The following is a 12,807-nucleotide window of genomic DNA, read 5'->3' as shown; positions in this document are numbered from 1 at the left end:
CCATCATACCACATGACTTTCATAAGTTATATTAAATGAGAAATTATAGATAAGATATCCCTGGATCTTGATAGGTGGATGCTGCCACCTCAAACTTTGTCAGGTACAGTAGCACGTGTCAGAATGAACGTGCAGCCTAATGGTATTTGTGCCTAAACCTAACCTAACCTGGTGATTGAGTTGGTTATGCGCTGTTGCAATGCTTTAATTTTTCCATTACTATTAATTCAATCTCAGGTAATGTAAAACGAGTGCTGGATTAACAAGGACTGGTTTGAAAATATGGAGTTCAGTGTAAGTAGGTGGAGGTCTGTTTAATGAAATTTTGATGCTGTTTTTCATTTTTTCCTCTCTCCTCTGTTAAGCTCCTCTCTGTATCAGATCCATTGTCCACTAAGCCCCTTCTGCTGCTCTCACAACACATACACCACACACACACACACACACACACACACACACACACACATATATATATATATATATATATATATGAACAGAGATGGTTGGGTTGATAGAGGGAGGACAGAAAAAGAGTTAAGGCGTTGAGGTCTGATCTATGGTTCTCTTTTTAGGTCATTAACAGTATGCACAGGAAGGAGAAGAGCTGCATGTTAATGTCTGACCATTTGTCCTTTCTATTTTTGGCAGTGGATATAAAGTACAATGGAAGACTAGTGTATATCTGCTGTTAGAAGCTGAGCTGGAGCATCATCTGACCATGAAATGATTGGCAGTTGGCGGTTATCAAGCCAGATGTCCTGTTGGAGTGGTTTGGATTGTCAGAGGTTCAAGGTCTAGTCCTTGCTCTTTAATATCCAGGGACAGGGAGGAGGGATAACAGAGAAAGTAACTAAGAGGGGAGGGGCAAGGATGGGAAGCAAGAACGCAAGAATCAAAACCTATAAGAACAAAAACGTGAGATCATAAAGAAGGGGAGGGGAGGGGACATAACAGTGAGAGAGGGGGAGGATTATTTACCGTTTTAAAGGAATAAATAATCTGTATTGTATGAATCTGGCACAGAGAGGGAGGGCAGAGAAAGAGACAGATTGAGAGAGAGGGTTTATGCAGGAGCAGCAGCAGCAGCAGACCAGCAAAGAAGAGCGGGAGAGAAAATTATTTTTTGGAATTGTTTGGTTTTGTTGTGAAGTATTTTTTAAATTCCTGTTGGAAGCAGAGATGCGGCTCTGAGCAAGGACAGAGGGAGCTGCCTGTTTAGGAAATGCCTCGAGGAAAAGATGTAATCTGGAGCTGAAATAGACAGATACAGGTGGGTGAAAGGACAGGCGTGCGTGTGTGTGTGTGTGTGTGTGTGTGTGTGTTCTTGTACTTAATACATAGTGAGGACCATGCATTTTAACCCACAGAGAGAGGACATTTTTGAGGACACTTTGGCTGGTTGAGGCCGGTTCAGGTTTTCATTAGGGTAAGGATAAGGGGAGTTGGAGGCATTTAGTTATGATGGTTAAGGTTAGGGTAAGGGGCTAGGGAATGCATGATGTCAATGAGAGTTCTCACAAATATAGAAGTACAAGATACAACATAGTGTGTGTGTGTGTGTGTGTGTGTGTGTGTGTGAGTGTGTGTGGATGTTAACTGTATTGTATCATCTGACCTGTTCACAGTGATTGTTGTCTCCTGGGAACATGTGCATAACACGCACATTTTATATATTTAGCTGTATGTTCTACTGTCTGGTCTTTGATCTTGTGCAGAACATACAGTGTCTGGATTTAACCTAGTTCCACCCAGCTGAGGTGTATGAGTGTGTGACTGTGTGTATATGTTCACAGGAGACACTGACCTGTAAATATTGTCTGCTAGTTTAGCGTCCCTGTCTAAGATGTTACTTGTGGAGGCTCTGATTGGCACTAAGTGTTTGCACCCACAGTTTGGTCAGTATAACCCAGATGCACGACCAATACTGAGGTACGGGATGTAAATAACAGAATAGTTGCACGCTGAGTGGTCAACGTAAGCCAATTTTAGGATGTCTAAACCACAAAGAAGGTCAGAAAAACATGTGGAAGCTGCTAAAACTTACAGAGAAGGACTTTGACAGCGGGAAAGGGTGCAATATTTTGAAAAGCTACACTTAATATATCCCTACAAGCTGGCTTCTTTATCTTAGAGTGACGACCCAACAATTCTGCCTTTTATTTCAATATAGCACACTTTTGAAGCTACATTTTAAGAACATTTTACAGAAACTATAGAAATCTTGTACTATTGTAGTAGGCTATGGAGTGAGATCAGAATCAGAAATTCAGCCAAGAATGCAAGAAACAACAGCTCAGTATCAATATGCTTGCCTTACATCATTAATTTAATTAAGAGTTGCTGTCAGAAAGAGTCAGAAATCCAGGTCAGTTTGGCCAACTCCAACCACCTCTTTTCCTCAGACACTCTTCTCATTGATTTGCAATAGCTTTTGGCAATCTGTGGTACTCCAAGTGCATTTCCCAATCTGGAAGATTAGCACAGCCAAGAACATGGCAATAAATTAGCAATAATAATCAAAAACAGTTGCGAGTTTGGTTCAGTTGATTTGATTACGTTCAGTATCTTCAAAATGCCTAACTTCCAGGTTGATGACGTAGTGTGAATTCGCTGGATTGTCTTTCACTGTGGGTGTGGGGTAATAAGCAGAGGTAATATGAACATTTCTGGGGCCCAAAGAAAATTTTCACTATATTTTGAGCATCTTTGTTTTTAGCACTAACATAGAGAGCAAAACATGCACCTTGGATCTGCTCTTTGTAGGGCCTACCAATCAGTAAGACAAGTAGAACTGTAGGACTGGGGGACAAGGCCTCTGATTGAAATGTTGTTTGCACCCACATGTTGAAAATCTGTCCTAGTTAGTTTTTATTTGTTTGGCCCTTATCTCAGGCCTCTGCATCCATGACACTGTGACTGTGAATCCAACCATAACTGAGCTAGGTACCCTTACTGTAGTATGTGGGCATCATCCATCATTGTATTGTTAACATGCTAAAACATCCTAAGCAAGTTAGCATGGCTAATTAGAAGCTTGTCAAAACTTAATCAGTGGTGGAATTAGTGCTACTGGACAGAAATATTGAATACAAAATAGTTTCCATCAATTTCATTCACAGCGGTCACATGACACTGTGTTACATCAGGTCTGTAGTGATGGCAGACGTCAGCTGGGCCGGTGTGTGCCGGGACAGAAGAGGAGCTAGCGTTCTGCTGCTCTTTTGGATTTTCACAGTAGGTGAGTCTTTAACATATTAATTGTTTTTTGTTTTGTTTTTTTGTTTTTGTCTGTAATTTAGAGAGTCATAGGGTGGAGGTCAGAGGTCAACATTTCTAATTAATCTCTGGGAAATCTTTCTTGTTCATTCCAATTTTGATGCTGTTCACTTGTTATTGTTGTTGTTTGTATCCTGCTCTTTTCAGCCATAAATTCTCACACAATTCACACAATTGTCCTATTTGCACCATTTTTCTTAAAAGATCACCTCCAGATTTTACATTCTCACTTGCCCAAACCTGTTCACTTCCATTCTCCACTTGTCTACCAGTTGCCATCGGACTTATTCTCCTGTCTCAGTCTCCTCATTCCCGCAGCTAAAACTACTTTTTATGGTATCAGATCAGTTCATAGACTAACATACACGTTGATACCCGATCCAGCATTTCAGACAGTATTGAAGGCATTTCTGATACTAGTATTGGTTTCAAGACAACTCTACTAAATAGTCTTTGGGCCAAAATTTTTCTTGACTTTCTAACGCTTTAATCTCTCACACTTTGATTCTCATTTCCTCACAATCCTTAATTCCCTCAGTCCCTCCATCCCTCCTGCAGCCCCCTCTCCCCCTCTCCCTGCCGGTCCACATGTCGGTTGTTCCTCCATCCTGGCAGTTCCTCCCACTCTCTCAGGCAGAGCTGGGGCCTCTTTTCTCCAACTCCAGCCCCTTCTCCTTCTCCCAGAGCCTGTTCATGGTGCCCCAGCCTGGCCGGACCCTGAGACCAGGCCTCCAGGCTTCATTTGGCCCTTACTCAGTCACACAGGTAAGAGAAAAAGGAAAGGACAGAGATCTGTGGGTGCCAATGTACGATCATTTTACATGAACTGCTTAAGCTAACTATTTACACATCTCCTTGTTTTTCCACAGCTCATATCAGAGCCTGTCCTCCCTTTCTCTCCCCTTCTGTCCGCCTCCCTCCTCTCAGAGCATGTGGAGACAGAGAGGGATAAGGACGGGCAGAAGAGATTCAAGGTGAGGATACTGTTCCACAAGAGGGGCAACACCAACAATCGAGGGACCTGTATCACCCTGCATGCCTTCAAGGAGACAGAGGAACACAAGGCCTCCTGTATCACACAGGTGAAGTCCAGATTCTGAAGCCTGGTCTTATTTTCAGGGCTGTGTCCCTGGTGTCATTACAGTGACGAATGTGTTAGCATCTGTGGCTTTTCACAAACTCCAATATAAACCCATTTGCATCATTATTAGATGCTACTACTGGCAAAGTATAAGGAGCAAGCAAGTCTGCTTAGGGTGGGAAGGAGAGGTGGTGGATAGGTCCAGCAAGTGCAGGAGACCGACATTCAAGACCAGCAAACAACATCAGTTGCAGTGTTTATGCCAAAACACGATAAGTAGAGGCAAGATCACATTGATCTTAACTCAGTGTTTTCTCTCTGTCCTTCTCACTTCTTCCCAGCCTCCACTAGGGCTGTGTGTGGTAACTCTGACACTGCCCAATGACTGGTTTGAGGATCAACACACCAACCAGTCACATCAAGATCTGGACAACTGGCACAGTAACATTCACCCTCGTCGTCGGGTGCAGAAGCGGGAACGACAGCGGAGGGGATATCCCCATGGCAACCTTGTCAACCGCTACCATACGACTTCTCCTTCATTAAGGTAAAGTCTAAAGATTTAATGTTTATTCATTTATTAGTCCACTCATTCATTTCAGTCAGTCAACTCAATGGATTATTATATGACAGTAGAAAATGTACAGAATTAATATTTGGTGTTTTGGCTCTGACCTCGACACTCCCTACAAGGAAGTGACGCTTGGTGAAGGAGTGGTTTTCCATATGCTGTATGAATATTAGCAGCAGTAACAGCATGTGATTTCATCAGTGGCATGCATAGCTTCAGTGTGAACAATGTGGCAGCAGGCATACAGTAAGAGAGTGACAGGGCACTAATTGCGTAAAGAGGTATTTCACTGCTGGTCTTTTCATGAATATGGGCTCTCTGTGCAAACACTTTTGAAATTGGTGCTATATAATAAAAAAAAAACCTGGAAAAGGTAGAAGAGGTAGAAAACCTAAACCTACCAGAACGCACTGCACAGCTCCGAACCAATAAACACTCCAGCTGGTGACATAATGTGAGCTTGTATGTTAGCCAGCTGGTAAAAAACAATCTCATATTACAGATAAAATATAGATTAAAATATGTTTCTAAAAATATTTAAAATGAGAAATAGGCAATGCAGTGATAGAATCTTGGTTCATATTTGACCGGCACTGCTTAATTTAACTGTTTGATCTGAGTATTTTCAGCCTCCATTTCCACAATACAGGAAACAGTATAGTGCTTATTTCCCGTTCACAAACTCTCACATTACAGCTAAACAGGACACTACGATATGTTTCTGAAAACATTTTAGGTGAGAAATAGGCAATACAGCGCCAGAATTTTGGTTTTTAGTTGAACAGCACTGATTAGTTTGAGAGAGATCATCCTCAGTACACTTTGTGTCCATGCTGGCAGGTGAACAGAAATGAGGAAGTAAGAACAGAAATCTTTAGTTTGAGCAACAGCCCAAGAGCCTCCTAATGCACGGGTGGCCTTTATTAGGTTGAAACAAGCAATTTGCAACAAGTTTGTGCAGTCAAGAGAGTTTGCTGATTCCAACTTGGAACAATCACGTGCGCAAACCTCACAGTAAAAAGTTAGAGTTTGAAATAAGGACATGAAAGTGTTGCACGAAGCCTGTAATGTTTAGGCAGGAGGAAGAGGTCTGATTATAACAGGAAAACTGAGCATGGACAGGTGTGTTTGAAGCAGTTCTCTTGGATTCCTTTTTCCTCTGTGAGTTGTGGATTATCATGATCGTTTAATCAGTTGCCTATGTGAAAGATTAATTTATGCCTTCATTCAGATACCATCCAGGTGTTGATGGTGACACCCAGGGGTACGTCCCATGGGCCCTCAGATACCGTCGCATTCCCATAAGAAACCAAATACAGCTTTACTACTCCTCCTCCGACACAGTGGCCGACCTAATGCTGACACCACCACGGTATGTCAGAGAGAATATGGAAACATGTAGAGAGACTCTTTTTAGTTTTCAGTTATTTCATTGCTGCCCAGCAATTAATTTCTGCCTGTCATTCTCTTACATCTGCTGATCTCCTCGTACCATCCACCAAGATGTGTGGAGGACAGAGAGGCTCAGTCCCAGAGGCAGCTCATCCATATCAAAGCAGTGACATTGAAGGAGATGGCTGACAGAGAGCACAGCAGGACCAAAGAAGAAGAAACCTGTTTGAACGGGCAGGGGGAGGAGGAGCTTAGCCTGGACCCCCATGTCATGATTCGCTATTACAGAGGTCCAGTCCTCACAGGACAGCCAATCAAAGTGTCGGTGAATCTGAGAGCCAACTTCAGTGCTGAGTTTGTCGTTATAAGGTAAACACAAAATTATTCATTCTGTGTCACTAAATGCCAACACACTCTTGCAGTTTCACATTAAGAATCTGTCTGTGCCTTCAGGCTGAAGGTGAAGAAGGGCTTAGTGTCAATGGTGGCCCAAAGAACTCTGACCTCTGACTTGTGGTCAGTGACCCTGGAGAAAAGCCAAGGCGCCAAACATGACGTGGTGTCCATCGTCTGCCACAAGCACAGCACACCCAAGCACGCATACAAGTAGGTCATGAGTTTGACTCCACCTCAGTTCAGTGTGTCGGCAAACCATTGCACTCAAAAAATGCAGACAGGCAAAGGGGCATAGTATCTTTAGCCAATCCTGTGATAACTGAAAACAACACATGTAACCATAGTGACAGCACTTACACATTAAAACAGAAAAAAGCAATAGCAAGCAAAATTATTTTAGCACATTTTACCTCTCAGGTAACCAAAGGTTTAAACAGATACCAGATACCATTTCCAACACTTCTGACATTTGATGTTGGGGGCATCCAATTACTTTAAAGGTGGGATAGGCAGTTTCATTTTGGCGTCAATGGGCAAAAATCCCATAATAAACATTCAGCATATTGTAATTCAAGTGGTCTGAGAGAAAACTAGACTTCTGCACCTCCTCTTGGCTCATGGCTTCTAGTTTGGATTTAAAGAACTTATATACTGATGTATTAAAGTTAATACCTGAATACACTGGCTGCTGCTCAGTCTCAGATATCTGTCGCCCTGTAGTCCCACTTCACTCCAGCAGGTGGTGTGTCTGTCAGTCGACGGCCTGAGGCAGAGCTTCGGTGTTGCCATGACTGTCTCTGCCAGCTGGTGGGTGGAGTTCTCTGGGCGAAGTAACCACTTATCACCACATGGGGCAGCAGCGAGCATCTTCTCATTTGCCGATCGACAGATTTTTGGCATCGCTCCCATCACAGAGGTACTTCATCCATTCGAGATCATTAAAGATCAGTCCAATCAATCTGTTTAAACTTTTTTTTTCTGATCCTCTATCCTCAGAGTAACACCATCATCAACACAGCCATACTGACCAACCAGCCGGTGTCACTTCCTGTCATTGTGCTGGCCATAAACCAAGATGGGAAGGTGTCAGACGTCACCTCTGCAGTCACGTGCCACTCAGCCAACGAGAACACTGTCAAGGTGAGACAAAAGACCAGCCTAAAATAAACAAAAAACATGTATGCTTGTTAATTATGTTGCCCAGCTTCAGAAGGATAACATCATTTTTGTCCACACGATTTTAGCAGCAAAAAAAACCTTTTCTGCTAAGCTGCTAAGTGGATCTTGAAGACTGAAAGTTTTTCTCAGATGCCTTTTTACAAGGTCAAGAATGGACTAGCGTTCAACATCAGCTCAGCTTAACACAGATTGGAATCTTCTCCACTTGTCTTCTGTCTGTCTCCATCGTGACCGCAGGTGTCCAGCGACTGCTCAACCCTCTTTGTGGATGGCAGTGAGTCAGGGCTGGGTGACACCTGTGCAGTGGTGGAGTTTCAACTAGGTGCGCTCTATGGCTCTGTGTGTGTGGAAGTGTGGGCTCCTTCAGTGCCCCTGCGAGTGTCCTTGGCAGACCCCATTCTCAACGTCATCGATGGCTGGAACCACTTCACAAAGAAAGGGTAGGAGACAGCCCTAAGGTGTCTTCACTGTGATTTATTTAGCTTCTTTATAAGCTTTTTTCTACATGCTTCACTGGACACAAACATTACCAGGAAGTTCTCTTTAGTCTCAGTATGTCCTTTAAGTATGTAATTAAATCAGTCAGTGTCAAGCATTCTCTGGCCCAAAAAAGGAAAAATCACTTGTTTTTGTAACTTTTCAACAAAGAGGGTCCAAATGAGCAAATGGATATATAGGAACAACCATGATGTTAAACTTTATGGACTACAGTTTTAGCTAAAGCTGGAACAATGACTATGTTTACATGCACTTTTATTCTGAATATTCCAAATATTCTGAGTTTGACATAGGTTATGTAAACACCATACTCCAATTGGATATTCCAAATTAGGCCTTTTTCCGATTAAAATATGTGGGATATGCCGGTATTATTGGGGTTCAAGAATACTCTTTGGACGTGTAACATGCCATTTGGAAAAGGCATCTCACCAGGGGTCTTTACCACAATTTGTGATATACAGCCTCTTTCCTGTTTTTGGTCGCCTCTGTGCGTTGTCGTGGATGCATTGTAAACAAACCAACTAGCCAACAGTTTGCAAGGCTGAGGTAGAGATACATGCCCCAAAGAAAAGCCCACATTACTTATAGAAACACACCCACTTTTAAACATTACCAAAGACTTGGATATCAGTAGGTTTTTGGATACATGCGAATATCGCACCACAGACCCTTTCAACAAGGTATTTGAAGGAATAAAATGAGGCTGTGTTTGCACGGTTGAACAAACCTATTTTGATCGAAAAAAGCAAAATGACAAGCGATTTCAGCCATTCCACACTTTTCTATATATTGATGATAAACAACATGTTAAATCACATTAATTGGAGAATGCCCAGCTATATGTAAACGAGAATGTTGGTGGAATATTTATTTTCAGCAGTCATGTAAACAGCTTCGGAGAAATTATGTCTTTTTTTTTGGAATGGGGCAAAAACTGCAATATTCTGCGCATGTAAACATAGTTTTAAGAAAGTATTTCATTAAATCTGTTGTTTACATCCATGTTTACACACTTGCAGTCTTCCCCCCTGTCTTCACTGGAGCATTGCTGCAAAACTTGGTGCACTACCGTCACCTGTAGTTCAGAAGTTTATGTTGCCCACGCGTATGTGCACATGCACAAGAGGCAAAGTGGGGAACCACTCATAGAAAAATTGCTCCATTGTGCCACTAGAGGTCAGAAACTCCACAGGAAACCTTTCAGTCCTGTTGAAGCTGTGACCTCCGACATCTGAGGTTGCTATTCATTACATAAGGGTTGGTAACACAAGCATGATCCTGTACATCTGTGTACTGTCTCACAGACACTCAGAAATATGTTAAGGCCATCGATTTCTTACGTGTGTCCTGTCTCTTCAGGTGTGTGCCAGTGTATCAGCGCTCATCAATCCAGGTCCTGACTCAGTTCACTGCTCAGGACTCTCAGAGCAGAACCACGCACCTCCTGGGCTCATCTGATTGGTTTGTGGACATTACAGAGCTGGTCCGTAACTGGCTGAGAGTAGAGGACCCTCGAGTGGCTTCCCTCGGCAACCACAACGACCTGATTGGTTTACGACCAGGAAAGACATCACTTCATGTGGGTGATAACTGTACATCAGTTCAGTTCTTCATTTACTGAGCATCATCATCATCATCACCTGTTGTCTCTCTCTCTCAGGTTGTCTCTGAGCAGTGGGATGGCGTGCTAGGCAGATGTGACGTCACTGTGACCTCTGAGCCTGTTACCCCCGGGGACCTTTCTGTGCAGGTGGTTAGCGGCCTCGGCATGTCCCTCACAGCTAGCCCCACCCACCCTTCCATCGTCACGACAACAGTCACAGCATACAACATCCTGTACAACCATCACCAGGTGAGAGAGACGCACTTAATGATGTGGGAACACAAATTCAACATTGTAAAGGCACCTTAAGTTCTTAAATAAAGCAGGTATTCAAATAAAAGCATTGTGTTGTGGCCATTAATTAAGAATTTACCGTCGGCTGATGGTTGAAAATAACCGGTTTATTTCTTTATTTAAAGTAAAGTAACAAAGTAATAACCCTGTTGTGTTCCTCCAGGAGGCTTCCATCAGCGTCTGGCTCCAGTTCAGTGACGATACTGCCTCCCTCCTCTCCTCCTTCAACGACCTTCCCTTTTTCCTGCGTCTCTCCTCATTGGCTGAGTCTGTGGTTGTGGTGGCGCCCGGCCCCAGCCAACGCATCTTTGCTCAGGGCGATGGTGGCGGGCCTTTACTGCGTGCAGAACTTTTGGTTTCAACCTGCGCTGACCAGCCAGTCACCTCCAACTCTATCAGTGAAGGTGACAGAGATTGGACGGACACTGGAAGAGAAGGAGGAGCAGGCGGGACCAGAAGGCTGGCGAAAGGATCCGGTTGGATAAGAGTTAACCTCGACCTGGGCTACCTGCAGCCAGAAGGGGACGAGGATGAGGAGGGCGGGAAGTTTGAGTTTGACTTTTCAGACACACTGGTTGAGTCAGATAGTGACGTCTATGCATCGAACTTCGATGAGGAGGAGAATGAGAATGTAAGCAGTGACTACTATGACAAAATAAATGGGAAGAGAAACTGGAACGAGGTGGGCAACAGAGGGATGGTGAGTCAGAACAATCTGGAAAGAGCCGTGCTGATGCCAAGTCAGGAGGAGGGCACTGTGTACTTCTCCCCGAGCCAGGAGATAGAAGGAGAGAGGATGGAGGAGGATGTGGAAGGGCAGGGAGCTCGAGAGCTGGAGGTGGGTGTGGGTGCTATCCTCTCACTGCTTTGTCTCTCTGCTATCCTCTTCCTGGCGAACTGTCTGCCCTGCGCCCTGCGAGACAGGAGGAGGACAAAGATGGAGGAGGAGGAGATGGGAGGACTAGAAGAAGGTGCGAAGGAAGAAGAGGTGGAGGAGAAGAAGAAAGAGGTAGAGGACAAGGACGCAGACCAGAGGAAGAAGGCAGAAGCTGAAGACAATATAAAGCAGCAGAATGAGGTGGACAATAAAGAAGTAGAGATCATTTGCTGATACATTCGCAGGCTGAACTCACAAGGACCATGAAGGGATTATTGTGACAACATGTCATCACCCTGTTTATCACAATATAACACTACCAGATGAACAACAGCATCGCTGTCATAGACAGTTTACAGTGTGAACTCTGCTCAACCGTTATGTGTTACCCACAGTGGAGCCACGACTTTATTCAGGCTGTTGGGAAATGTTGTTGCATTTCTTCAAGTGATGCAACACTATTTGATGTGGCTGCTATGTGTTGCACTTTCATCTGTACATTTCATTTCATATCTTCAGAGCCAAGCTCAGGAAGCAGCAGATAATGTGTGTGATCTGGATTGTGGGTTCCATCAGTTTGTCCTTTTCTGTCATGAGTTTATGTGACTGTGTTTCTTGGAGCTGCCATAGAGGAGGGATGCTTGTCTCAATGATAACAGCTTTTATTTTCAATTTCCTAAGTCTACACATTTTACACACCTTTTTAAATCTCTGTGGCACAGACCAGGGGCCAAGTTCACCAGACATCTTAAAGGAATACTCTACCTGCAGGAAAGACCATTTGTATACCAGTTACTCAGGCTGTTCTCATGCACTGTTTGTAAATGTTCCTTTAAAAATGAATGCCCACAAATTTGTACTTATCTTACAATATAATGATCCAGTAATTCATGTATATACCACGTATTTGGGAAGGTTGCAGTCACATGATAAATGAGCTGACGGAAGTAATGAATAAAGAAGACAGCAGGCTTGTCATGAGGAAGATTGGGGTGGTGGATGGGTCCTAAAATACAAGACTTTACCCCGGGGCTCTCCCCAGGACACCGATGTTCAGAACTGTGTGAACTTTGAGTCCATTCAAGGTACATCGACACCATGTTTCTTTTCCTAAATCTAACCACAGAAACTTGCTCCCTCTGGAGGTAGTGTCATTTGTCACTGATTTGTCATTATAAACCACTTTGCTTATTAACAGCAGGATCTCAACCCAGGCATAAATCAGACCATGTAAATGAGCCATATTCCTTAATTTATCTGTTCTCCACACATTCAAACATACATTTCACATTAAAACAGTGTTAAGTTTCATTTTATAACATTTCATGTGAGCAATATAAGTCATGTTTTAATGTGTTTCATGATATAACAAGATAAAAAGTATATCTTGTCATAACATGGAAAACATCTTGTCACAACAATACACTTTCACACTATAATGTGATACTGATATGATTTTCTTTTTCTGGCATGGCAGCAAATTTGGTGTGGAGACATATATATCTTATCTCTTGCTGCTCCTCATTTTAAATATGGTTCTTTCTCTGCCGTAGTTCTTTCTTGCTGCAGTTATGTGTGCCCTCCACCTCCCCATCACCACCTAGTCTTTACGGATTCATCAGCCTCATTCGCCTCAG

The 12,807-nt window shown here is 43.2% G+C and overlaps 1 protein-coding gene across 1 annotated transcript; it reads left to right on the top strand.

Annotated features, from left to right (window-relative positions):
• The first annotated feature begins 964 nt into the window (after nucleotides 1–964).
• On the top strand, nucleotides 965–12,466 carry tmem132a (transmembrane protein 132A). Its single transcript, XM_078166312.1, has 14 exons — nucleotides 965–1,270; nucleotides 3,147–3,238; nucleotides 3,815–4,041; nucleotides 4,146–4,358; nucleotides 4,699–4,904; nucleotides 6,160–6,300; nucleotides 6,432–6,689; nucleotides 6,774–6,926; nucleotides 7,437–7,632; nucleotides 7,713–7,856; nucleotides 8,133–8,335; nucleotides 9,756–9,975; nucleotides 10,057–10,248; nucleotides 10,457–12,466. Exons 2-14 carry the CDS (start codon nucleotides 3,157–3,159, stop codon nucleotides 11,402–11,404), a joined length of 3,183 nt encoding a protein of 1,060 aa, XP_078022438.1. The 5' UTR covers nucleotides 965–1,270; nucleotides 3,147–3,156; the 3' UTR covers nucleotides 11,405–12,466.
• Nucleotides 12,467–12,807: the final 341 nt, after the last annotated feature.

Source organism: Epinephelus lanceolatus, chromosome 3 (assembly GCF_041903045.1).
Source record: "Epinephelus lanceolatus isolate andai-2023 chromosome 3, ASM4190304v1, whole genome shotgun sequence".
Classification (NCBI taxonomy): domain Eukaryota; kingdom Metazoa; phylum Chordata; class Actinopteri; order Perciformes; family Serranidae; genus Epinephelus; species Epinephelus lanceolatus.
This window is presented reverse-complemented; position numbering and strand designations above follow the sequence as displayed.